The sequence below is a fragment of the Hibiscus syriacus genome, unplaced genomic scaffold (genome assembly GCF_006381635.1).
Source record: "Hibiscus syriacus cultivar Baekdansim isolate YM2019G1 unplaced genomic scaffold, ASM638163v2 tig00013320_pilon, whole genome shotgun sequence".
NCBI classification, from domain to species: domain Eukaryota; kingdom Viridiplantae; phylum Streptophyta; class Magnoliopsida; order Malvales; family Malvaceae; genus Hibiscus; species Hibiscus syriacus.
This window is the reverse complement of record NW_024062300.1, coordinates 43771-67050: the sequence shown is the minus strand read 5'-3', so window position 1 is coordinate 67050 and position 23280 is coordinate 43771. Positions and strand designations below refer to the sequence as shown.

Here is a 23280-nt window from a genome sequence, read left to right as displayed (position 1 = left end):
CAAGAGCCATAGCTTTAGAGTGTGGGATACTCGGTTCTGCTGAAGATGCCACTGAGCCTACCATCATTGAAGGAAAGGTGTTCCGTGACTTATCTGATAAAGAAAGAGAACAAATCGCCACGAAAATAATGGTATCTTTTGGCTATAATTACCTGACTATATTGCCTTCAGTTCCTGACAACTTTTCTCAAACTAAGCTACATAGTTGATTCAAACATGAAAATGTAGCTAACTAGGGGTGTTCCATAGGTAATGGGGAGATCTTCTCCAAATGATAAGCTTTTGCTTGTTCAAGCCTTACGTAGAGGCGGGGATGTTGTGGCTGTGACTGGAGATGGTACTAATGATGCTCCTGCACTTCATGAGGTTCGTTTTTTAGTTTGAGTTAGATTTATTTGTTCTTCATTCTCCTTGTAATGATGATTCTATATGATGCATCTTATATGTGCTAAGCATTGGCTTAGTATCTTCACGTACCCGCATTATACTTGCACAACTTTCATACTCATTTATAAATGCCAAACTTTATGCTTTTCCGCACAATTTTGGGCCATCGCTAATATTATAGGGCAAAATTGTGTGATCACCATGTCATCAAACATGGAAAATTGTTCTATTGCTTACAACCAGCTATGCGAACTACCTTGGACCAATTCTCTTTCATTTGAACAGCTTTGTTCCTATATCTAATGAACCCTTATTTTGTATCTGGTACTGCATGGTGACTGTGCCATTTCTTCCATAACTTAATTTGCTGTTGTCCCCATTTGACGCATTTTCTATCCAATATTGATTGCTTTTTTAGTTTTTCTGTATTTTAGGCAGATATAGGTCTGTCTATGGGTATTCAAGGGACTGAAGTTGCAAAAGAAAGTTCAGATATCATTATATTGGATGATAATTTTGCTTCTGTTGTGAAGGTTAGTAGATGCATGCTTTCAAATAGATAGTAATCTTTCCTCCGTTCCTGTATCTTACTGCTGAATATGAGGAAAGGCTTATATCAAATTTCTGTAAATTGTGGCTTATTGTTGTGTCCTTAATCTAGGTTGTTCGCTGGGGTCGTTCTGTCTATGCCAATATTCAGAAGTTTATACAATTCCAGCTTACAGTTAATGTTGCAGCTCTTGTAATCAATGTCGTGGCAGCGATATCCTCCGGTGATGTTCCTTTAAATTCAGTACAGGTATAGCTCTTTCTTTGCTGTTCAATGTCCCTGCATCTCTTCCTAATTAATTTGACTATAGTCAAAAGGTTACACCTTAGTGAATATTCTCTAGTTTTTCCACAACAATAAAAATGCTTAAAATACCCAAATCTATTCTGACTCCTTGCTTATGAAATTTATTTTTCTGGTTTACTATCCAACGGATGGTTGAAACACCTTTAATATTGGTACTGTAATATCATCATAGAGGGTACAAATAATCTATGGATTTCTTTTATCTTTTGCATCCTTGATGGTTCATGTTTCTAGATGGGTTGTGGACCATAGTTACCAGGAACGTCCTACTCTGGAGAATAGAGCATACCACATAGCTAATTTTATTGTACGAGGGGGATAAGGCTCATTGGTAGCTATTTTGTGTCACAGTATGCAGTAAAACATTTCTTGGGCCGCCTATACTTTTGATGATTATAAGCAATCTTTTTGAAATACATTATTTTAATTTAATTAAGGTATTGAAGAGGTGATAGAAGTGGCTTGTTGTCCTCCTGAAATATTTAATGAGCTTTTCTTTTTCTCGTAGTTCATAAATAAGCTTTTCAAGTGCTAATTCATAACTATGCTTTTCATGTTTTAGAGGTGGGCATTACAGTTTAAAAGCCTGAATAAGATTTATGACCGTTTCAGGGGGTTAGGCCATGAATTGATGAGCTGTTCAATGGTCACTTTTTCCTTCTGTATCTGTTTGTATGTGGTGATGAAACTTTATATTTAGTGGAATATGCATGCAACATAGAATTCAGACTTTCTGTTGTTTCTCTTGGAGTAAAAAAGTAGGGGTGGGGGGGAACAACGGGTAGGATATTTTACTATAGTTCCGTCAACATAAGAAACTACATAAAGTAAAACATCTCTTTCTGATGAGCGAAGTTTGAAAATTTTAATTTGCTTGGCACAGTTACTATGGGTTAACCTGATCATGGATACTCTTGGAGCACTTGCATTGGCTACTGAACCACCAACTGACAACCTTATGCATAGATCACCAGTTGGCCGAAGGTTTGAACTCCTTTGCTCATGATCTCCATTGTGTACTTTGTTTTTTTAGCATTCTAATTTTATGGTATCACTTCTGCTAACATTGATATGGCAACCATCTATCAAATTAATCCAAATTCATATTTCCAATTTTAGATGGGTAAAACACTAGAGTTTTCTCATTCTTACAAATGGTTTTAACCTTTTTCTTAGAAAATATACAATGTTTTCTAAATTTTGGGAATTTGGTTTATCTTTGAAACATTGCCATACTTGTCGTTCAAAGACTTCTATGATTTTACAATATTCGTTGTAGTTCTTCTCAATTGTTGGACTCTCTGATTTGAAAGAAATCAAGTTTCCGCCAGTCACAGAATGTGACTGATTTAAAAAGAGAATAGAGTATTAGAAGAAAAAACAGAGAGAAGAGAAAGATTTCTTGGGTTGATATTGTCGTTCTCGAGTTTTACAGCAGATTTCTTATGTTATTACTACAGACTTTAAAACTTGAGTACTGGTCTTCTCCAAGGAAGATTTCTTTGGTTGTTATTACTACAAATTGTCTTTTGGTGTTTAATATAATTGTTTTATTTCTCAGGGAACCTCTAATTACAAACGTCATGTGGAGGAACTTACTCATACAGGTACCTGTTTTCTTGGGCCCTCACACGAGACTAATTATGTTCCCCTCTTAGCTTTTAACTGGTCATAGTTGAAAGTTTATTTAATTGAGAGAGTTGTTAACGCAGACCACTGTCTGGAAAATGTAGCTTTGCAGTTCCATCTTCTCTTATCATCTTTTCACATATCATGTCAGGCCTCATATCAAGTCACTGTCCTCCTCGTGCTCAATTTTGAAGGCTTGACAATTCTTCATTTGAAGGATGACCCTGACAGCGGACATGCTTATAAAGTGAAGAATACTTTGATATTCAATGCATTTGTCATGTGCCAAGTAAGTACTTAATGACAAGTGTGAACTGCTTGGAGCAGTTTTTCGATTTGCTGGAATTAGTTTTAAGGTTAATCACTCATTTAGCACCAAAGCTTATGGTTAAACTGTCGATCTGGTAGCTAAGGGTCAAAGCATTCATAATTTGTTACTTGAGCTTTGATCCTGTCTGTCAATTTGCCCAGATACCATTATTCAAATGGATGCATATCAAGAATTGGCCAATAAACATTTGCCATGTCACTTCTTGCAGTTTTATTGGGTTATCGTTTACACATAACCCATTTGAATCATCTGGTTAGCTTTCTGTGAAGATTTATGGATGGAACCAAAGTTCAAGCACTTAATTTCGATTTTTTAAAGTACCAGATCAAGAATATGACCATAGGTCAAGTACCAAATGTGCAAGTAACCCTTGATTATATTATGAGAGAAAATTCTACATGAGTGCTGAAGCATATCTATTTGAATCAAAATTGCAATTAGTGTAAAGCATAATTTGAATCACTGTTCCAAATCACAGCTATTCAATGAGTTTAATGCTAGAAAGCCGGAAGAAATGAATTGCTTCGAAGGAGTGACTAAAAACTACCTCTTTATGGGGATAATTGGATTTACATTAATTCTTCAGGTGATCAATCATCTTATCCTCTTTTACAACTGATTCTATCTTGTTTGTAGTAACCTTGATACTAATTCCAAGACTGTCTTAGGTAATCATTATTGAGTTCCTCGGAAAGTTCACCAGCACGGTCAGACTTGATTGGCAGCTATGGCTTGAATCCATCGGCATTGGCTTCATCAGGTAAGCTCTTGCTCTTCTTGTCAATTTTAGTCATCCAAGTACACCTTGATAGAATGTCAAGAATATCCATATTACTCTTGATAATTGATGCGTGTTAAACAACTACGTTGTTTTTCCATTGCAAGAATAGTTGAAATTTGGAAAGTAGCTACTGGTTTTTTTAGCCTTCATTGATGACTGCTACTTTTGTTATTTTTACGTGTTAAAGCTGGCCTCTTGCGATCGTTGGAAAGCTCATTCCGGTTCCTGAGACTCCAGTCACCAAGTATTTCACGAAGCCATTTCGACGAAACAAAGCATCTCAGAATGCATGAACCATTTGGTACTGTAGTGTCTGTGAATTCTTTCCCTGCAAAAACAAATAAAGATTAGGCTTCTAAAGCTTTAGCTTTTGCAATTTGTAAATAAGATTAGGGTTGTGGAAGCCCCGAGGGTGGCACCAAATTATGAAATAATCGCTCGCTTGCCTGGGCTTTCTAAATTGAAAATTTAGTGAATTCCATTTCTTTGCTATGTTTTGTTTACACTTCCTTTTGTCGTATTAAATTAGTTGGCTTTTCATCTTAAACCAAAATCACAGTTTTGGCTGTTCCAAATTATTATTTTGATAAGTCAAACATCAAACTAAATTGGATAGTATCTTGTCCAATAATCCATATAAACATTAATTGATTTAATCGAGAATCAGTGGTCAACCATTTTCAATGGTATGAAACAATGAACCTGTCAAATCCATTTAACTGTTACTGAATCCATTGGTTTAATAAAAAATATTTCTTATACAATTTTAATTTAATTTAATTTTAACTATGTAGTTAGTTATTTTGACTCTTGCTTTCCATTGTCAAAGTTCAAGTTCTTACCATCCAAACGACCAAAAGGAAAGTAAAAACAAAGTGCAACCTTGTTACAAATGAATAAATTATAGAAATGAAGTTTTGCAGATCACATCAAACAACATTATTGACTCAAAACCTTTTTAACATTTCTTACCCTATTGAAAAAACACATTAATGAACAACCATCTTAACAGATAACTTTTATCAAGGGCACTTAACACCCGACTATGAACACCAAAGTTGGTCTCTCTCTCTACTCACTCAGAAAGACTCAAATTGAGGTAAATGGGACGACCCCAAACCCTTTTATGAACGCTTCCACAAACGCATGCGTCGAACCAACACCCTTCCGAACATTCTTTGGAACGGAGGGTTAGCAGAAACACGAATAAGCCAAGTGATTCTTCTTGGCAACATAGGGAGAGAGGTAGTTGGTGACGGCCGCAGATGTACCAGGTATATCAGCTGGAACAAGGATTTGAGGTTTCCCTGAAGCTATTCTTTTTCCAGCTACATTGGCATAAAACAGGCCGGAGATGGCTGGTACGAAGACGTCGCTCTGAGAACATATGTAGAAGTCTATAAACTTTTCAAATTCTGAATCTTCGGATTCAAGGAACATCCCCTTTTTCTCCTCTGGCATTATGGTTTCCTACATTAGCTCCAGTGTCAAACAGATGTTCAGAATAATAGCAAATAGCAAAGTTGTGTTTCGAGATTGAGCTACTAGTAATCACTGATTATTTGCAAGCATTAAACATTGAACATAAATTGCAGATTACTGCATCATAGCAAATGATTTTAAAAAATATATGAACTTACCTTTGTGTATGTCTTAGGAAAGATATCCTTCAAGACACTAAGGCTGTTATCCCACCTTGATTGAGTCAGGTATATGGTGGTATCTGTATTGAATCCTACCTTCCTCAAAAACAAAGCTATCTCCTCTGCATTATAACAACTTTTCGTCCTGGTGGAGCTACTTCTATGGCAATTTTTATTTTCGAGTATCTCAACCCTCAAGTCCACTGATATAAACTGGCCATCTGATTTGCGACTCAATGTTCTAAGTCGTTCAATCATTGAATCGACAACTTCATGAACCTCTGATTGCAACTCTAAGGTTCCAAACATTCCCAAACATGCGACGGAATCAACCCTACTCTGTTGTGCCGTTTTTCTCATATTCACGGTAGGGAAGTACGTCGCGAGCCTTATGTTGCCCTTTGATCTAAATACCGGTTCTACACTTTCCACAATGTGATCTTCGGTGACCCGATTGGGAACCTTCACAGCTGCAAGATCCCTGATTGATATTTCATTAGGCAACTCTTTTGCTACTTTGACGATCCCATCCAGGCTTTTCATGAACTTCTCGACATCATAAATATCTTCAAAGTTTCTGATAAAAGTTCAATTATCTTAGTACCATTCATATTTTCAAATTTTAGATCATCTCAAAGTTATGCTGCTTAAAACTCTACATGGGAGATCATTAAAATTAGCATGAGCACGAACCTCTTGTCGCCAGGTTTGCTTCCTCTGATGTCCGGAAGGACCAGAGTTGCCGATAGATACCTTGCTACGACTATGGCATCAGCTATCTGATAAGAACAATCCACCACAGAATGAATAGTAAATGAGATGGGAAACAAGATAATGCTATCTAATCAATAGATTAGAGTGCAATAGAAAAGGAACTTTCATATACCTGAGAGACATGGTACTCCGGACCATTCGTCAATGAGAAAGTAACATACCCTTTCCACTGCTCAATCTCATCTGTTAGTCAAGCAAGAACAATATCAGTTAAAGAGAAGCATTAAGCATAAATTTCTACCTATGAGTGCACATTGATGACTGTGGGATATCTGCATACACATATGACAAATTTATATCAATTTTTTCCGGAGAAATTTGGAGAATTTAACGAACCGAAATCGGTCCTGCTCCAGCACGGTTTTAGCTCTTGGATGTCCTCCATCCAAGGCCCTTTGCTCCTCTTCGAAAGCTTAACGAGGCCATCGTTCACGATAGTATTGGCACTGTCGAATTGAACATCCTGACTTTCTCCAGGCAGTGTTTCCTACATGACAAGGGCAGAACAAAGACCATATAAGTGAATATGAGGATCTGAAAAGAAATCAAACAAAGGTTGAAGTGTAAGCAACTCGGGTTTAATTTTGTACCAAAGTAACAAGTTTCAAGTTAAAGCCTCGTGTCTTCTTCATGAATCAACAATTATTTGTGATAAAATCTAACTTCAATAATACACAGACAGGTACCAAAGACAACACTTAAAGATCATGGTTGTAAAACCCTGTGTTTTTCCTTGAAATTGCATATTTGATGCCAAGCAAAGTGGAAAATGAAGTGCAAACTGAAGCAACAGATTCAGATTTACTTTCATACCAAAAAAAAAAACAATGTAATGAGAAGAGAAGATAAATTGAGACAGAAACATTACTTGAAGAGAATCAAAATGGTCTCTTCTAATCATTTGACCAAGCATCACAAACATGGTGAGAGTGAGTATACCAGCCACTACTTGCCTCAAATCAACTCCCATTTGTTTTTGCTTTTTTTTCTCTCACAAAATTCTATGATAACAATGAAAAGAGAGAGACCCAAAGTGGGTGTTTCTTTCCCAAGAAATTTAGATCCTATAGAAGAGAGGTTTGCTTAACAAACAGCAAGTTTAACAAGAGAGAAGGATGGAGAGGGAAATTACAACACAATAAAGCCTTTGTTTTTTTTTTGAGAGAGAATGATTTTTATTAAGAGCAGCAGTGTTGGACTTGTTATTAAAGTTAATAGTTTTGGCATTACACGACCGACACTTAACCTTGAAGATGATGTGATGTGCTGCCTGTTTTTCTTACAACAGGATATTTTTGTCCTCCCCTTGTTTTTCTGCCTTTGTAAATGGATGGAGTTTCGTTTTACGTTTGATTTTCTTCTTTCTTAATATGTGGCTTTGGAGTTTTAACTTCAATTTAAGTATATGAACATTGTCAAATCTCTTGACGATTAGAGATTATTCAAAATTCATTGGCTTAATATAAAATTAAGTGCATAAACTTTTGTTACGAAAAATATTTTAGTGTCTAAAGAAATTTTATTAAAAATAAGAATTTAATAATTTCATCGGAGATTTTAAGTGTTTAGACCGTAACGATCATTAAATTTGATCGTTAAATGATACATATCATATTTTGATAATTTTAAGAATTCCGACAAAATCCCCATTGAACTTTTGTTGTAAAGTGTCATTGTTTGCCGTAGAGAAACGTTCAAATGTTCGTCGGATTTAAGCCACCTTCATTGTTTTTCGTTGATTTCAGGTAATCACGACGTCTATAAGTCACATCGCCACCAACATTCGAACCACCATACAATTTCGATCAAAATCCAAGTGTACATCGATGATGGTGGCCGGATATAACTAGCGACAATTGATAATGTGAATTAAAATGAGATATTTTAATTTTATAATTTTTTTATAATTTCATTAAACATTTGAGTTTTTTATAAATAAATTAAGTTTTTTTAAATAATGATTTTATTATTATTATTTTTAAAAATTAAAAAAATATAAATATAACAAAAAAACGTTATGAACTTATTTTTAACAAAAAAATATTTAAACACCAAAATAATTTTTTAAAACATTAAGCATTTATTTTTATATTAAGCCAACTCCTTTTAATTCGGATTAAACTTTAATAAATTTAACAATGAAAAAACTTTTAATTGGATTTATTCAGTAATTATCCGTTTAATGCAGTTGCCCAGCTTCCTTTTTTAGAATGTTTTTTATTTCTGTATTTGTCAATTTAAGTCGAAGAAATGACAGTGACGATAAGGATGATATTGACCTACCAATACCAATCAAGCTGTCCATAGCTCATCAACCTGACACCGCCACCACCTTCCCTTTCTCTACCTTTTTCTTTTAAAAGTTAAATAGGTTTGGATTTTTAAATAAATTTCAAAACAAGAAAAATACTTAAATAAACAAACACTATCTTAGCAATTAAATTAATATAAAAAAGACAAGAGGGGTACCAAAATGTTAAATTAAGAAAGCACTAACTCAATTAATGCCTCCGGATTGGGTCTTTAAATAAAACATGTATTGGGTTGGACTTTAGTTCTCCTCTTTCATTTTTATTTAAATATTTTAAAAAATACATAGAGAATTTAGGACATGAAATCTTGGTCTTAGTCCGAGTTAAGCCTCTGAAGTAGGATACGCTGAGGAATTGTGCTAACGATTATCGCCTTCAGTTTTGTCAAGTCAGGGCGTGTACAGTACTATTAGGTCTACCCATTTAATTAGATTACAATATTGATATGATACTTATATTTTTTAAAAAAAATATATAATTAAATAAAATTTTACTTTATCGATAATTAATATTATATTAAAATTTAAACATGTATACATTCAATGACATAACCTAACTAAGCTATTAAAAATAATCTAAACATTGACTAAAAAATTCTGAGGCAAACTATGGTTGACCTACTTTTTTTTATTAATCCAATATTGATTTGAAATTGAATATGTTTTATCCGGGGGAGAACCTCACCTTATATTATTGTTGATTCGGCACATTTTTTTAGGGCAATAAATATATATTTTAATTATTATTATTATTATGAGAAATAAAAGCAATTAAGTTTTTTTTGGTAATTCAAAGATTCCTCTGGCTATAAGAATTTAATAGCGTAAAAATAAGAACAAATCGATTAATGTATTAGGTAGTTTGCTAAGCTGATTTGAGCTCTTTCAAGATAATGACTGATAAACCGCTATTGTTGGTGAGCCATTAACCTTTGCAAAGGGCTATAGAAACTAAAATGTTGAAAGGGAAGTTTATTATATTATAAATAGATTTGTACATTGTTGATGTATAAATATAAATATAAATATACATGGGCTTCGTTTGGAGTTGGATTGGCTTAACTTAGGCTGCATATATAAACTCAACTCAGTAGCCCAATTCTATTCTATTCAATTTGTTTTAGTTTTTGTTAAAGCATTTCATTAATCAGTCCTTAATGGGATCAAAATTAATCTTACATAAAAAATAAATATTTTTAATTTATAATTGTACTAAAATTTAAATTATATGTGTATACTTAAACAAAAAATATAATTTATGTATATATTTTTTGTACCTTATATTATACATTGAATCAAAATTAATGTATAAATTCGATATTTATACCGATTTCTAACTGAGTACCGGGAACAGTTGTACATGTGACTGTGAAGGGTGATTTTTGAAAGGATGGGAGCAGTAGATTTGGACAGTTGGGTGCGTTTTGAAATTGAAACGAAAAGACAAACAGTTGCTCAGAAAAAAAACCCACACATCATTCTTTCAAACTTTCAAGTGAGGTTAAGGCATAGGGTAGTTGGAAGTTTGTGATTCTCATACTTGTCTTGCAAGTGAGGTTTGGTTTGAGTTTTGATTCGTTGGTTGAGAAAAAAAAAAGGAACCTTAAAACTTACGATTCCTTTTTCACATTTCATCCCCTATGTTTTAAACCTATATAAAACTGGAAAAAGCAGCAGTCGTTGAGCTCGTGTTGTTGCATTGCAACATGTCCACGGCTGAGGTACAGAAGAGTTTTGACAACATTTTGTCTTGTCGGAATTTACTGAAAGCTAGCGTAGACAATGCAACAGCTCTTGCCTTGGCTCTCGACAAAACCGGGCCACGAATAGCCGAGTTAGACAAAAAGTTGGCACTATTGGAAGTGGCTGTTAGGCCTGGCGGTTCAAAAAATTGCACATTTGCCGCTGTTAGAGACCATATCGGTCTCGCTCTTGGCCCTGCTGTAGCAGTTTTAAAGATCTTGGATTCCATTCATGAACTTGAGAAGTCGCTGTTATCGGATTCTGGCCCGGATTCTGATATTTTTTCTTACATTTCAACCATTAGACAGTTTGAAGAAGGAATAAAGTTTCTCACTGGAAACTGCAACTTGGCGATCCAATGGTTACAAGGAGTTGCCCAGTTCCTGGAAGGTAATTCCATAGCTGATGAGCGGTACATCTCGAATGTTAAACGATCGGTTTCAATTTTAGAGGAATTACAAGCAACTGAGGAGCAAGCTCATCAAAATGGCAAGCTTCTCTCTGGTGCATTCGACAAGCTAGAAATTTCATTCAAGCAGATTTTGACAGAGAGTAGTGCGCCAGTTGATTTAACTGATTCATCACCATCGAAAGTCGACCTTCCAGGGCCTATTCTTAAGAAGTTACAGGCTATCGTGGAGAAACTAAATGGCAGTGACAGGATAAAGAACTGCATATCGATATTTGTCAAAGTCCGGAGTCTGAATGCGAGAAAGAGTAGGGAAGCTCTCGATTTGGATTACCTCAAGAAAACGATCAAAGAACACGATGATGTCCCAGATACGGAGAGTTGCATACATGAGTGGAGCAAGCATATGGAGTTCATCGTGAAATATGTGCTTGAGAATGAGCACAGGGTCTGCAAAGAAGTCTTTGGAAGCTTTGCATCAGGTATTTGGACGGGCTGCTTTGAGAAGATTGCAGTCGAATCCGGAATTCTTTGGTTCCTATGGTTCGGAATGAGCATTGCCGAGAGTAAAAAGTGTCCTACCAAACTCTTACATTTGTTGAACATCTTTTCGGTTCTTGAAGATTTAAGAATGGATTTCAACAAGCTTTTCGGAGGGGAATATTGCAATGAAATAAAAAACATGACAAGGGATCTCGTCACTAAAGTTGTTAATGGTGCCAGTGAGATTTTCTGGGAACTTCCTTTACAAGTGGAGCTTGAAAGACGAAGTTCTCCGCCAAGTGACGGAGGCATTCCGAGTCTCGTAAGCTTTGTGACCGATTACTGTAATCAGTTGCTCGACAATAATTCGAGACCAACTTTGACCCAAGTCTTGAGAATCTATCAAGGTTGGAAGCATGAAAAATACGAGGAGGGGCTTGTTACCAACCAGATATACAGCATAGTGAGAGAAATCGCAGTTAACTTGGACGCTTGGTCGAAAGCCTACAAGCAAAGGGCATTGTCCTACATATTCATGATGAACAATCATTGTCATTTCAATAGTCTGAAAGGCACAAAATTAGGAGATCTGATGGGAGATTCTTGGTTAAATGCCAATGGAAATTACAAGGAATACTATTCAGCTCTCTACTTGAGAGAGACCTGGGGGAAAATCCTGGCTCTTCTAAGCCAAGACAATCTGGTTTCATCGACTATTTCCGATTCCCCGAAGAAGAGGCTAATGACATTCAACAAAGCCTTTGATGACATGTACAAGAAGCAGTTGAATTGGGTCATTATCGATGAAAACTTGAGAGACAAGATGCATAAGCTTGTGGTTCAGACCATGGTGCCTGCTTATACAAGTTACTTGCAGAAATATAGCCTTGTGGTGGAACAAAGTGATGTATTTTACACGGTGCAAAGCTTAGAAAACATGCTTAGCGCTCTGTTTAAGCCAAAGCAACTGAAATACACCAGCAGCAGTACGATTGGCTCTTACTTCACTGGTAAACAAAGAAATGCTGTAATAGACCAATTTCGCTTTACACTTACTGCTATGAAATCATATGAGCTCTATGTATTTATGAATACATGATTAAATGAACATTAAAACGTATTTCTTTCCGTTCCGTGATAGGAGATCGAATCTCTATAAGTTCAAGCAAAAAATGTTTGTTGGTTGGAAATGGTTATGTTATTGTTGCTTTTACTCTATATATGGGGAGAGTTAGGTGAGAATAAACCAAGTTAAAAGTTGAGTTGATGTCCTAATTTGACAGCCTCAATACGGAGAGGGAGTGATAAAAGAAGTTAAAAGTTGGCATCCAACAGCAACAAACATACTTAGTTTGGGGTTCAATCATCATCTTACACTTTGGGTTTCTTTCCATTGAAACTTCTCAAAGATGGGCGTAACTACTAACAGAAGTGGGAGTTGAAGTTAAAGATCAAGTTGGATGCCATATTTGCTTAACAACATTACCAAAGGTACTGCTTATTTGTTTGTCCAACTTGATACCTCAAAAGGGCTAAGTTGGAGTTTTTTAGATTCTATATTGGATTAAAAAATATTGGAGTCGGAAAACAATTTTATCACTAGCTTATAATGTTTAAAGGGGCCTAACTAAAGTTTTACCATTTTCAAAGGCCAAAATGCAATTTTATCATGTATTAGTTTATAATTTTACAATTTTGTAGGGGTGCTTGCAAGCCATTTTAGGGTCTACCTTTGCATGCCGTCTAACTGTTCCGGTGTTCCCCCTCTAATTCACATCGTGTTAGTAACTTAGTATTATTTTTTTCATATCAAGATGTGTTAAACGCAATATTTGTTAAGGACATTAAGACCAACCATAACCCACCAATATATCAAATGCCTACTCAAATGTTGAAAATTTAATTAACTGCAAAACAAGTATAATCTTTTTTAATAAAAGTGAAGCTAAGAACACTAGCACCACTTATATAGCATAAGATAAAAAAATTTATAGCATTCCGCTGTATGTAATTCTCTTTAGTTGTTTCACCTTCTCGAAATCAACATCAACAACAATAAAACCATATTCCCATATGCAATGGGATAAGAGGTAGGTAGAGTAATAGGCTGCCCCCAACGCCAGGATTGAGAGCAGCTTCCGTGGAAGACCTCCGACAAGAAGAAAATTAAAAATAAAAATAAAATACAATGCATGTATAAATAAATAAATAACTAAATACATAGTTAAAAAATCTTCCTATGTAGTCTTCAATATGCTCGTCTGTAATGGGGAGTAATCCCTGCAAATAAATCCATGCGTAAAAATCTCTGCATATAGACAGAAACGTAAGATCCGACTAAATTTAAAAAGAGGAAACCTGAAGAGAATGATACACAATGGTCAAACGATAAAAAGCTACGAGAAAGAATAAAGTCAAATGGGTTAAAACATAAACTAAGGCAACACTAATCCGCTACCCTAGTTCTAAGCCTTCATAAATTATAATAACAAACACGTATATAAAGTAGAAGTCATGGAAATTATTACAAAGGCATTAAAAAGAAGACATATATGTTACACTCTATGTCTGTGACCCGCACTACTCGGCTACCCTGGTCTTAAGTCTCAATACTTTCCTATCAGAGGTCATGTCTTCGGTAATGGCTAAATCCTTCAAATCAGATCTCAAGCAGTCTTCCCACTTTCGCATTGGTCGTCCTCTCCTGGCACCGTCGACTGTAATCGACTCAACCCTCCTGACCGCATCCGATGGTTGTCGCCTATGGACATGCCAAAACCACCGTAGTCTTCCCTCCCTTAATTTTTCGGATACAGACACCACCCCTAAGGACATCCTAATAGCAGAGTTTGGTGTCATGTCCCACAGAGTCCTACCACATGTCCATCGAAGTATTCTCATTTATGCGGCCTCCATCCTCCTTACATGATCCTTCTTGATTGCCCAACATTCTGATCCATACAGCAGCACTGGTCTTATTATCATTCTATAAAATTTTCCCTTAAGTTTTAAAGGCACATTCCTTAATTTTTCGGATACAGACACCACCCCTAAGGACATCCTAATAGCAGAGTTTGGTGTCATGTCCCACAGAGTCCTACCACATGTCCATCGAAGTATTCTCATTTATGCGGCCTCCATCCTCCTTACGTGATCCTTCTTGATTGCCCAACATTCTGATCCATACAGCAGCACTGGTCTTATTGTCATTCTATAAAATTTTCCCTTAAGTTTTAAAGGCACATTTTTGTCACACAAAATTCCAGTAACAGCCCTCCACTTTAACCATCCCATCTTTATACGATGTGTAACGTCATCATCTACACCCCGATCTTTATGTATCATAGACCCTAGGTACTTGAAACATTCCTTTGAGGGGATCACGTGTCCTTCTATACATACTTCTACATCATCATCGTTTTGGTTCCCACTGAAGTTTGAGCATAAATACTCTGTCTTTTCAATATTGATCTTTAGACTTTTTTCTTCCAAAGCAGTCTTCCAGGCAGCCAGTCTTCTATTCAGCTCAGTTTTTATTTCAGCTACTAGGACTAGGGTCGGCCCTAGGCATAGGCCAGGGGTGCGACCGCCTAGGGCCCCAACCTTGAAGGGGCCCATTTTTAAAAATATTGTTAAGTTTAATAATTAAAAAAATATTTTTAAACGTATTTTTTTTATTTCAAACACTCGAAAATATGGTAATTTAGTGGGCTCCAATAATTAAAAAATATTTTTAAACATCATTTTTTATTAAAAAACTTGAAAATATAGTGATTCAATAGGCCCCATTTTAATGATTCGAAGGAAAATTAAGTGTGGGCCCCCACTTATCTGCTTGTCATCACCTCCTGACCTAGGGCCCTTAAAATGTCAGGACCGGCCATGACTAGGACAATGTTGTCAGCGAAAAGCATACACCATGGAACACCGTTTGGTGTCGCAAAATAGATGTCGTCCATAATCAAGGCAAAGATGTAAGGGCTAAGAGCCGACCCCTGGTGGAGTCCGATTTTCACCGGGAATGTCTCGGTGTCGCCAACTGTAGTCCTGACGTAAGTAGTAGATCTACAGTACATATCACGAATCGCCTGAATATAAGCAGTTGGGATCCGTCTCGTTTCCAAGGTCCTCCAGATCGTATAGCGTGGAACGCTATCATACGCCTTTTCAAGGTTAATGAACGCCATGGGAAGATCTCTATTTTTTTCCTATATTTCTCCATAAGCCGTCGTAGTAGATGAATCGCCTCCGTAGTAGACATGCCTGGCATAAAGCCAAATTGGTTTTCCGAAACCCTAGTAACCTGTCTCAACCTAGCCTCTATCACCCTTTCCCATAGCTTCATGGTATGACTGAGTAGTTTAATACCTCTGTAGTTGCCACAACGTTGGAGATCTCCTTTATTCTTATAGATTGGTATCACCGTAGACTCTCTCCACTCCTCTGGCATCTTGGAAGTCTCTAAAATAATATTAAAGATGTTTGTCAACCACTTAACTCCCTCTTCTCCTAGGGCAAACCACACAGTGATAGGAATCTGATCCGATCCGATCCGACAACTTTGTCCCTCCCCATCTTTCTAAGATCCATTTTGACTTCCTCAAACCCAATCCTACTTGTAGGGCAGTCATTAGCCGCAGTATGATGGTCGGCTGACCCATCAACGATACTATCTTTACAGGGAGGGGCATCGTCATTAAATAAGCCAAAGAAGTAACTACCTCAGACCCTCTTAATATCATTATCTTTCACTTAAAGAACACCATTGTTGTCCTTAATAAACCTAATGTTACCTAGATCTTTTTTCCTATTTTCCCTGGATTTTGCAAGCCTGAAGATGCCGTTTTGTCCTTCCTTGGTGTCTAATCTCTTGTACATTACTTCATATGCCTTATCCTTTGCTTTAGCCACTATTTTCTTAGCTTCCCGCTTTGCCTCCTTGTATCTTTGTTTAGCTCTCGATCTTTCTTCGTCGTCATTGCATTGTATGAACTCCTTGAAGCAAGTTTGCTTTGTCTTCACCTTAGTTTGAATTTCGTCGTTCCACCACCAAGATTCTTTATGTTTCTTGACCTTCCCTGTCGACCACCCAAGGGTGTTTGTGCCCACCTCTCTGATGGAATTTGCCATATTTTTCCATAACATATCTGCATTATTTGAGTTTGTAGTTCCAAAACTTGTAGAAGATAAAACCTTACTCCTAAAGTCATCAGCTGTCGCTCCATATAAGTTTTTCCATAGGATTCTAGGTTTACCAAGTTTAGCCCTCCTATGAGTGCTCTTCCCTTGGCGTACGCGGAACACCAAAACCAACAATCTGTGTTGTGATGTACATGCCTCTTCAGGGAACACCTTACAGTCAATGCAAGCCCATCGATCCCTATTTCGAACCAGGATGTAGTCGATTTGGGTACAATGTCCCTCGCTTTGGAACGTAATCAAGTTCACATCTCTCTTGTTAAAGAAGGAGTTAGTGATCACCATATCGTGTGCAGTAGCAAATTCAAGCAACATATGCCCCTCCTCGTTCCTATTACCAAAACCGAAGCCCCCATGAGCACTATCATACCCGTCGGTTGCACTACCTATATGGCCATTGAAGTCTCCCCCTATAAAAACTCTTTGGTCCTCCGGAATGTTCCTAAGTACATCATCTAACTGATCCCAGAAGCAACGTTTCTCCCCCTCCCCTAGGCCAACGTGTGGGGCGTACACTGAAAGGACATTTACCACTTCCTCTTCTATAATAACCTTAATCATCATGATCCTATCCCGGTATCTACAAACTTCAACTACATTTTCCTTGAGCCTAGAGGATACCAAGATACCCACCCCATTTCTAGCGTTATCTACGCTTGAATACCACAACTTGTACCCATTACAATCTCTGGCGCGAGCCCCTTTCCACTTAGTCTCCTGAATACATGCAAAATCTATTTTCCTATTACTAAGTACGTCGGTCAGCTCCAGCAGCCTAGCATTTAATATACCTACATTCAACGAACAAACTCTAAGTCTAGTCTCCTTTACACCACTCTGTCTAGCCCTCCCCCTATACGTCCTATGGGATCTAAAAGAAGATCATGACCTCAAGTAATCATCTATAGCCGAAGCTATGAGGAACTATGAAAAAGAAATCCAAAGAAGACAGAAGATGCACCAATAAAACGCTAGATAATTGTGGGGTACTAAGAGGTCTAAGTTGGTTACTTAATAGGATTTTAAGACAAATTAACACTATCTTACTTAACTGTAGGCCAACAGCTAGAAATGAAGTGGTAAAACCACAACAAAATTTATAAATCTTTATAACAGTTATACTCAATTTGAAATATCGATAATGATATAAGAAACTAGGAGTCTAGGATAATAAAAGAAATAAGGAAGCAAAAATAGGATTAGATCTGCTACGAACAAAGAAAATTAACTTTACCAGAAACAAAATTGACAGATATTTGAAAGAGAAAAGACCAAATCGCAGACAAATTTTCTAGGTACTAAATTTATAATTTACGCTAAAAAATGTTGAGTTCGTTAAAACCTTCAATGCAATAATAATTTATGACATGAATATTTGGACTTGCACAATAACCAGATCCTTCAATAATCAACAGCCACAATAATCAGAGTTTATGCTTTCAGAACTAATAATCAATAAAACAACTTCAAGATTCTTCTAATAATAAAATGTAAGGATTTATCTTTTTCACTTAAAATTGTTGATTTCGATTAAAAGAAACACAGACGCACAAGCAGAATTCAGATCTAAATGCAGAAAGGCTAATGATGGACTCAAATCTCAGAAGATCCACAGAAGATGATAAACAAATCTAACTTAACTTACCGAGTTCATGAAAGAGCAGAGGATAGAGAAGAAAAAGTAAGGAAAAAAGAGAGTAACCGTTGAAGGTTTCTATGAACAACTACCTTCTCAAAGTCAGAGGCCTGGAAATCTTTCTCCACCTCCCAAGCAAGTTGTGACATACCATTAAACGAGGATTTGGCACCCTTCTCATCAGTTACATCCCGAGGAAAAGGAATTCGAACATCAAATACTCCGCTCTGAGGAGAGTAAATACGCAAGTCAAAGCCAAGATGATCCACCCATACCATCTTTGCTTCTGATACCTGCTTTGCCATATGGAATCACATAAGAGTATTATGCAAACTCAAATCTGAATGTAAAGTTCAGGTAATAGACAACCATGCAACTTTAATTCTTGATTATAAAACTTGATATTTGAAAATTTTGTCGCACAAGACGATTCAATGTCATTGGTGCTCATATGATGTTATAAATGCCAGTGAAGTAGCATGTTTCCATTCTGTGAAGCATGCTCTCACAAGCGAATGAACTTTTTAGTCTTTAGAATAGCACAATAAATACACAAATGCTTCATAATTTTCGCAACATGTATAGGAGATAGGGGGAATAAACCGAAAAGGAAGAAATTTGTAGACAAGACAGAATGAAGGCAAAGATGGATTACATAAAGCAAGTGAGTTCAGTTTAACTTGACATAAATTCGGTACATTTGTATTCTTTAAACCAACTGAGATCAGAAGGTAAACAAGGCTGCACAAAAAGAATGTTGGATTTTGGTTTCCATCGGCAATTCCTAAGGCAACTATAACAAATGAAATTTTAAGCAAAATATGTCCTGCCAATTTTTAAATATAAAAAAGTTATGGAAATGGGATTGGATCATTTGTGGATTTCTCTCATAGGATACCAGAAAAGCTGAAGCAATATTAAAAAAATGGAGTAGAAATTATCTAAAAATAGCATAACTGTGGATATGCACCTGGAAGTCCAAATCAATGTATAAATTGCAAAAACGATGGACATCTTCTCTGTTATTGGTATTAATTTCATTGACAAATTCTTCAGCAAAGTCTCAAAGTGGATCAGGATTTGCATTTTTATAATCTGATGAAGTGACCCATAGACCATCCAGCATAAGTTACATGCAGCATATAAAATTAATAGAATTGAGTATATTACTTCTAACTAAAATAAAACATTCTAACAGATATCCATAGGCTAAAAACCATTACACTTAAAGCAAGCAAGGCAGCAAAAGTCTTGGTATACCTCATTGAAGTCTTCCATCTGGAGTACTCTTTGTACATCAACAATATAAAGATTGTCTACATCAGCTTCCTCTCCAAACCTCTTCTTCCATACTGAACCAAACCGCTGCTGAAGAAATATTCAATTTAAAGTTCTAATAAAGTTGATATATACCAAGACCCTATTCTAACAGCAGAGAGATGGAAAAAGAGCAAATATATAACTACTTAGCACCATGTGAGTAAAAACCAAAAAACCCTCAAATCTTAGATCCTACTTCTGAGATACATGCTAAGTGGGCAATATTTAATTTAAATTCTAAATCAGAAAGTTGGTTTAGGTTCAGAGAAAATTGCAGATACACAAAAACAGAAATAAGAGGAAGGGCGGTGGAAGCTTTAACCGTTTACAGAATATGCATAAATTGCTGCACACAACAGCCATCTTCAATTATAACGACCATTACATCCCATTTTTATCAACAATCTAACAGAAGTTTCATAAGAAAAAATATCTGCAGTATTTGGGACTTATGCCATACCAAAAGGCGTGAAAAATAACTTTGAGGAAAAATTTCATGACAATTGGGTATGGGAAAATTCAAATGTCATAGACATTAAGAAATTCTTGTAGCTGAAGAAAGAATAGAAATTCCTCTCGAGTTCTATTCTCTATAAATTTCTTTTACATCTCCTATTACAATTAAAAGCGACTATCAAGTAGTGTTATGAATCCTACATAACCGAACACCGACGCAGACATATAAATGAAATGATAAAGCTTCTAAATGGGGAAGGGGAGAGGGGGAGGGGGAGGAAGTGTTGCAATCAATTATCCCATCTACTCAATTTGTCCCCAAAACATAGTCATTACAAAGTAATGAAAGACACTGCATGCTAGGTCAGTGTCAAATATTAGTCTCAAAACAGTGTCCTAAATCTTCAGCCAGTAGTGGTAAAACATCATGTATAACTACGAAAGTAATATTACTTGGGGGGAAAAAGCTTTACCCTCAAAATCGTAGCATCAGCTGGTTTGTTAAGACTTCCCTGTAACGTGCACTGAGGAGTCCGCAATCCACACTGCTCTAACTGATTAAAAGCAAATCATATGAATAAGAATCTCCAAAATATATACATGTAAATCACACCACACCAGATCGCATCGAATTGCATTCTAACTTCGTCTATCAAGAAGTTTACAAAGACATATATTTATAAAAGCGATAAAGAATTTACCTGAACATGGAGGGTGGAGCGGTTATCAAGAGAAGGGTGAGGCAAGCGCAAAACAGGAGTACCCTCAGCATCGACAGCAAACCTTACACCAACACCCAATGGCCACCCATCTTGGGCTAGAGAGGAAAGGGTCTGGGTTTAGCATGGAGGAATTTGGGTTTTGGAGGAAATAGACGAAGGGGAAAGTGGGTTGACAAGGATTGAGGTTGGATTTGGAGATTCATTTTCATCTTCCCCTTTCTCCTTTATGGATTTCCTGACAATATATGAAATTAAATGGCTTTGCTATCTGTATTTTGTTTTGTTTTGTTTTATTTTCTCTTGGGATACTGTAAGGAACAATATCCTAAGTGATCCTTGAGTTTATCAAATGTTCACAAATTAACCTTTGGTGGCCCAAATAAAAGTTTACACCGGAAAACCAGTATTAGTAGTAATAAAACACTGATGTACTTCAGGTCATATAAGTATATATATGATATGGCCGTTTTTTCCATGATGCATGAATGAAGTCCATACGTGCACTCCACAAATCGAACTTGTTTCAGTAAGAAAGATGGCCAACCAATGAGGGGTTTCTCTTAAAAGAAAGTTAGCTTAATTATTTATTTGTAACATTGGCAGGCATACCAAGATGCAGAAGGAGGCAAGTTCGAATGTATTTTGAAACGATATAAAAATGAATCAAGTGAAGAACAAAAGCAGGATTCTTGAGCCATAACTCGAGCTGGTTCGGGCCATTTGTTGAGTTAATCGATCGGATGAATCGACCAAGAGGGGGTGAATTGACAATTAAAACGTCGGTGAAAGTTTTTGTAGAAAATTGAAAATATTTGCACAACGATTTAGAGTGGTTCGACTTTCTCAACCAAAGTCTACGTCCACTACCTTAGCTATCCACACTAAGGATTTTCCACAAATTCACTAATTTGTCTTTCTTTTGAGGATAAAGAGTAACCTTACAAATCTCTCAAGAATTATACCCCAAATTCTTGAGAACACTCTCTCCAAAAGAGAAAATTACAAATTCGCAAACTTTAAAGAAAAACCTCACAAGGTAGATTGTTTGCACAATTCTAGAACAAGAAAAAAACACTCAAATATGAATACAATTGAGCACAAAGTGTGTTCTTGAAAGTAAAATGAATATTGAATGAAAATTGGCTTGAATTGCACAAACGTGATATTTGATGCTTTCTCTCTTGATTCTTTCTCAATTATTGTTGATCAGTGACTTCAGAACTTGTTTAAATATACATTGGATCAATTCTGAACGTTGGGGGATCATTGGTGAAGTCAATAGACCGTTGTTGTATGTTTTCCATTTAAAAAATCTGTTGGGAGCGTAGGGGTATCGGTACACCTTCAAAGGATATGAGTACCTCCCGTGTAAAATTCAAATATTTCGACCGTTATTTGACCAAGTGTATCGGTACCTCCCAGGGGTATCGGCACACATATGACATTCGATGTTTCTCGGAGCCAATTTTGACATGAGGTGTATCGATACATTTGTCTATGTATCGGTACCTTTATTACATTCGAAATTCAGGGGTATCAGTACATTCAAAGAGTGTATTGATACTTCTCTATATAAAACTTATTTTTGGCTCGATTATGGTTCGAAATACTTTGTAAAAATTGTTTCAAAAATATTTTAAGATTGAAACACAATTTTACACTTAAGTAAGGAGTAAAATTGACATTTAAAAAACTTGGAGTAATGATTTTAATATTCGAATAATTTAATAGAATATATAATTTTGAATCGAATATAAAAATCTTAAAATTCATTAACACTTTATTTGTTATATTGAAACATCAAAATGTTTTCAACAATCTCCTCCTTTTTGATATAACAAAATATTTTAGTAATTTTAAAATTTTCTTTTTGAAAAACATTTTTGAAATCAATTTTTTAAAAATTACTTCCCCTTACTATATTATTCTCCCCCTTTTTGTTAAATAAAAAAAATACTCTATGAAAAATGTTTTAAACAAGTTTTTTAAGAAATATAGTCAATTGATTTATAGTTATTTAGCTGTTAAGATCACACTCAAGAGGAATGTTAGCCATTAGTCCATAATCAATATTCATAAACAAAATGTAAATTGGGAATTGTCATAATTGCTCTAAGATGTAAATGATGCATATTATAACATGAAAATTCCGTTCAAAAACTAATTATCATTTAAACAAACTAAAAATCAAACAAATAAATCCAATCATATAAAAATTCAAACCAAATATTCACCTAATCATTCAAATAATTCAAAATGTTTTAACAATTGTTTTAAGTTCATCTTCAACCTATGAAAAAAAGCAAGAAAAGGTTTAGTCATCCATCGGTGGGTCGGGAGGAGGAAAATGTGCTCGCATAGCAGCCATATCGAGTGTAAGTGCATTGAGCCTTTCGTCCATAGCATTGAATCGATGATCCATAGCTTCACGGTTAGCTCGCATCTCCCGTTGATTCTCCAATTGTTGAGCCCCCATAGCAGTTAAGTAAGACTCTATGGATGCAAACCTCATGTCAAATGTCTCCATGAACAATCAAAAATATGGAGGCATCTGACTCTCTTACTGGACCGGCTCGTCCTCGGCTATGTTAACGGGATCA

The 23280-nt window shown here is 36.0% G+C and overlaps 3 protein-coding genes and 1 pseudogene across 3 annotated transcripts; 2 read left to right on the top strand and 2 right to left on the bottom strand.

Annotated features, from left to right (window-relative positions):
- The first annotated feature begins 6 nt into the window (after positions 1–6).
- Positions 7–4321, top strand: LOC120206136 (calcium-transporting ATPase 9, plasma membrane-type-like). Its single transcript, XM_039205867.1, has 10 exons — positions 7–131; positions 250–366; positions 822–920; positions 1049–1186; positions 2127–2227; positions 2805–2850; positions 3024–3161; positions 3682–3789; positions 3872–3963; positions 4172–4321. Exons 1-10 carry the CDS (start codon positions 129–131, stop codon positions 4275–4277), a joined length of 948 nt encoding a protein of 315 aa, XP_039061798.1. The 5' UTR covers positions 7–128; the 3' UTR covers positions 4278–4321.
- A 545-nt stretch (positions 4322–4866) lies between these two features.
- Positions 4867–7645, bottom strand: LOC120206135 (protein MANNAN SYNTHESIS-RELATED 1-like). Its single transcript, XM_039205866.1, has 7 exons — positions 7632–7645; positions 7270–7402; positions 6738–6888; positions 6514–6584; positions 6321–6406; positions 5625–6204; positions 4867–5454 (listed from the first exon to the last, which is right to left on the bottom strand). Exons 2-7 carry the CDS (start codon positions 7369–7371, stop codon positions 5176–5178), a joined length of 1269 nt encoding a protein of 422 aa, XP_039061797.1. The 5' UTR covers positions 7372–7402; positions 7632–7645; the 3' UTR covers positions 4867–5175.
- A 2755-nt stretch (positions 7646–10400) lies between these two features.
- Positions 10401–12446, top strand: LOC120206138 (exocyst complex component EXO70A1-like). The gene has a single exon (XM_039205868.1). It carries the CDS (start codon positions 10419–10421, stop codon positions 12444–12446), a length of 2028 nt encoding a protein of 675 aa, XP_039061799.1. The 5' UTR covers positions 10401–10418.
- An 874-nt stretch (positions 12447–13320) lies between these two features.
- On the bottom strand, positions 13321–20940 carry LOC120206137 (annotated as a pseudogene).
- Positions 20941–23280: the final 2340 nt, after the last annotated feature.

Bases quoted from the DNA above. Each gene is read 5' to 3' on its own strand.
- LOC120206136 (XM_039205867.1), top strand. The intron at 3,162-3,681 runs GTAAGTACTTAA...TCCAAATCACAG, and splicing joins ATGCATTTGTCATGTGCCAA to CTATTCAATGAGTTTAATGC. The intron at 3,964-4,171 runs GTAAGCTCTTGC...TACGTGTTAAAG, and splicing joins ATCGGCATTGGCTTCATCAG to CTGGCCTCTTGCGATCGTTG.
- LOC120206138 (XM_039205868.1), top strand. From the start codon at position 10,419: ATGTCCACGGCTGAGGTACAGAAGAGTTTTGACAACATTTTGTCTTGT.
- LOC120206135 (XM_039205866.1), bottom strand. From the start codon at position 7,371: ATGGGAGTTGATTTGAGGCAAGTAGTGGCTGGTATACTCACTCTCACC. The intron at 6,889-7,269 runs GTAATGTTTCTG...CTTGTCATGTAG, and splicing joins ACCATTTTGATTCTCTTCAA to GAAACACTGCCTGGAGAAAG. The intron at 6,205-6,320 runs GTTCGTGCTCAT...AACTTTTATCAG, and splicing joins AGCAAACCTGGCGACAAGAG to AAACTTTGAAGATATTTATG.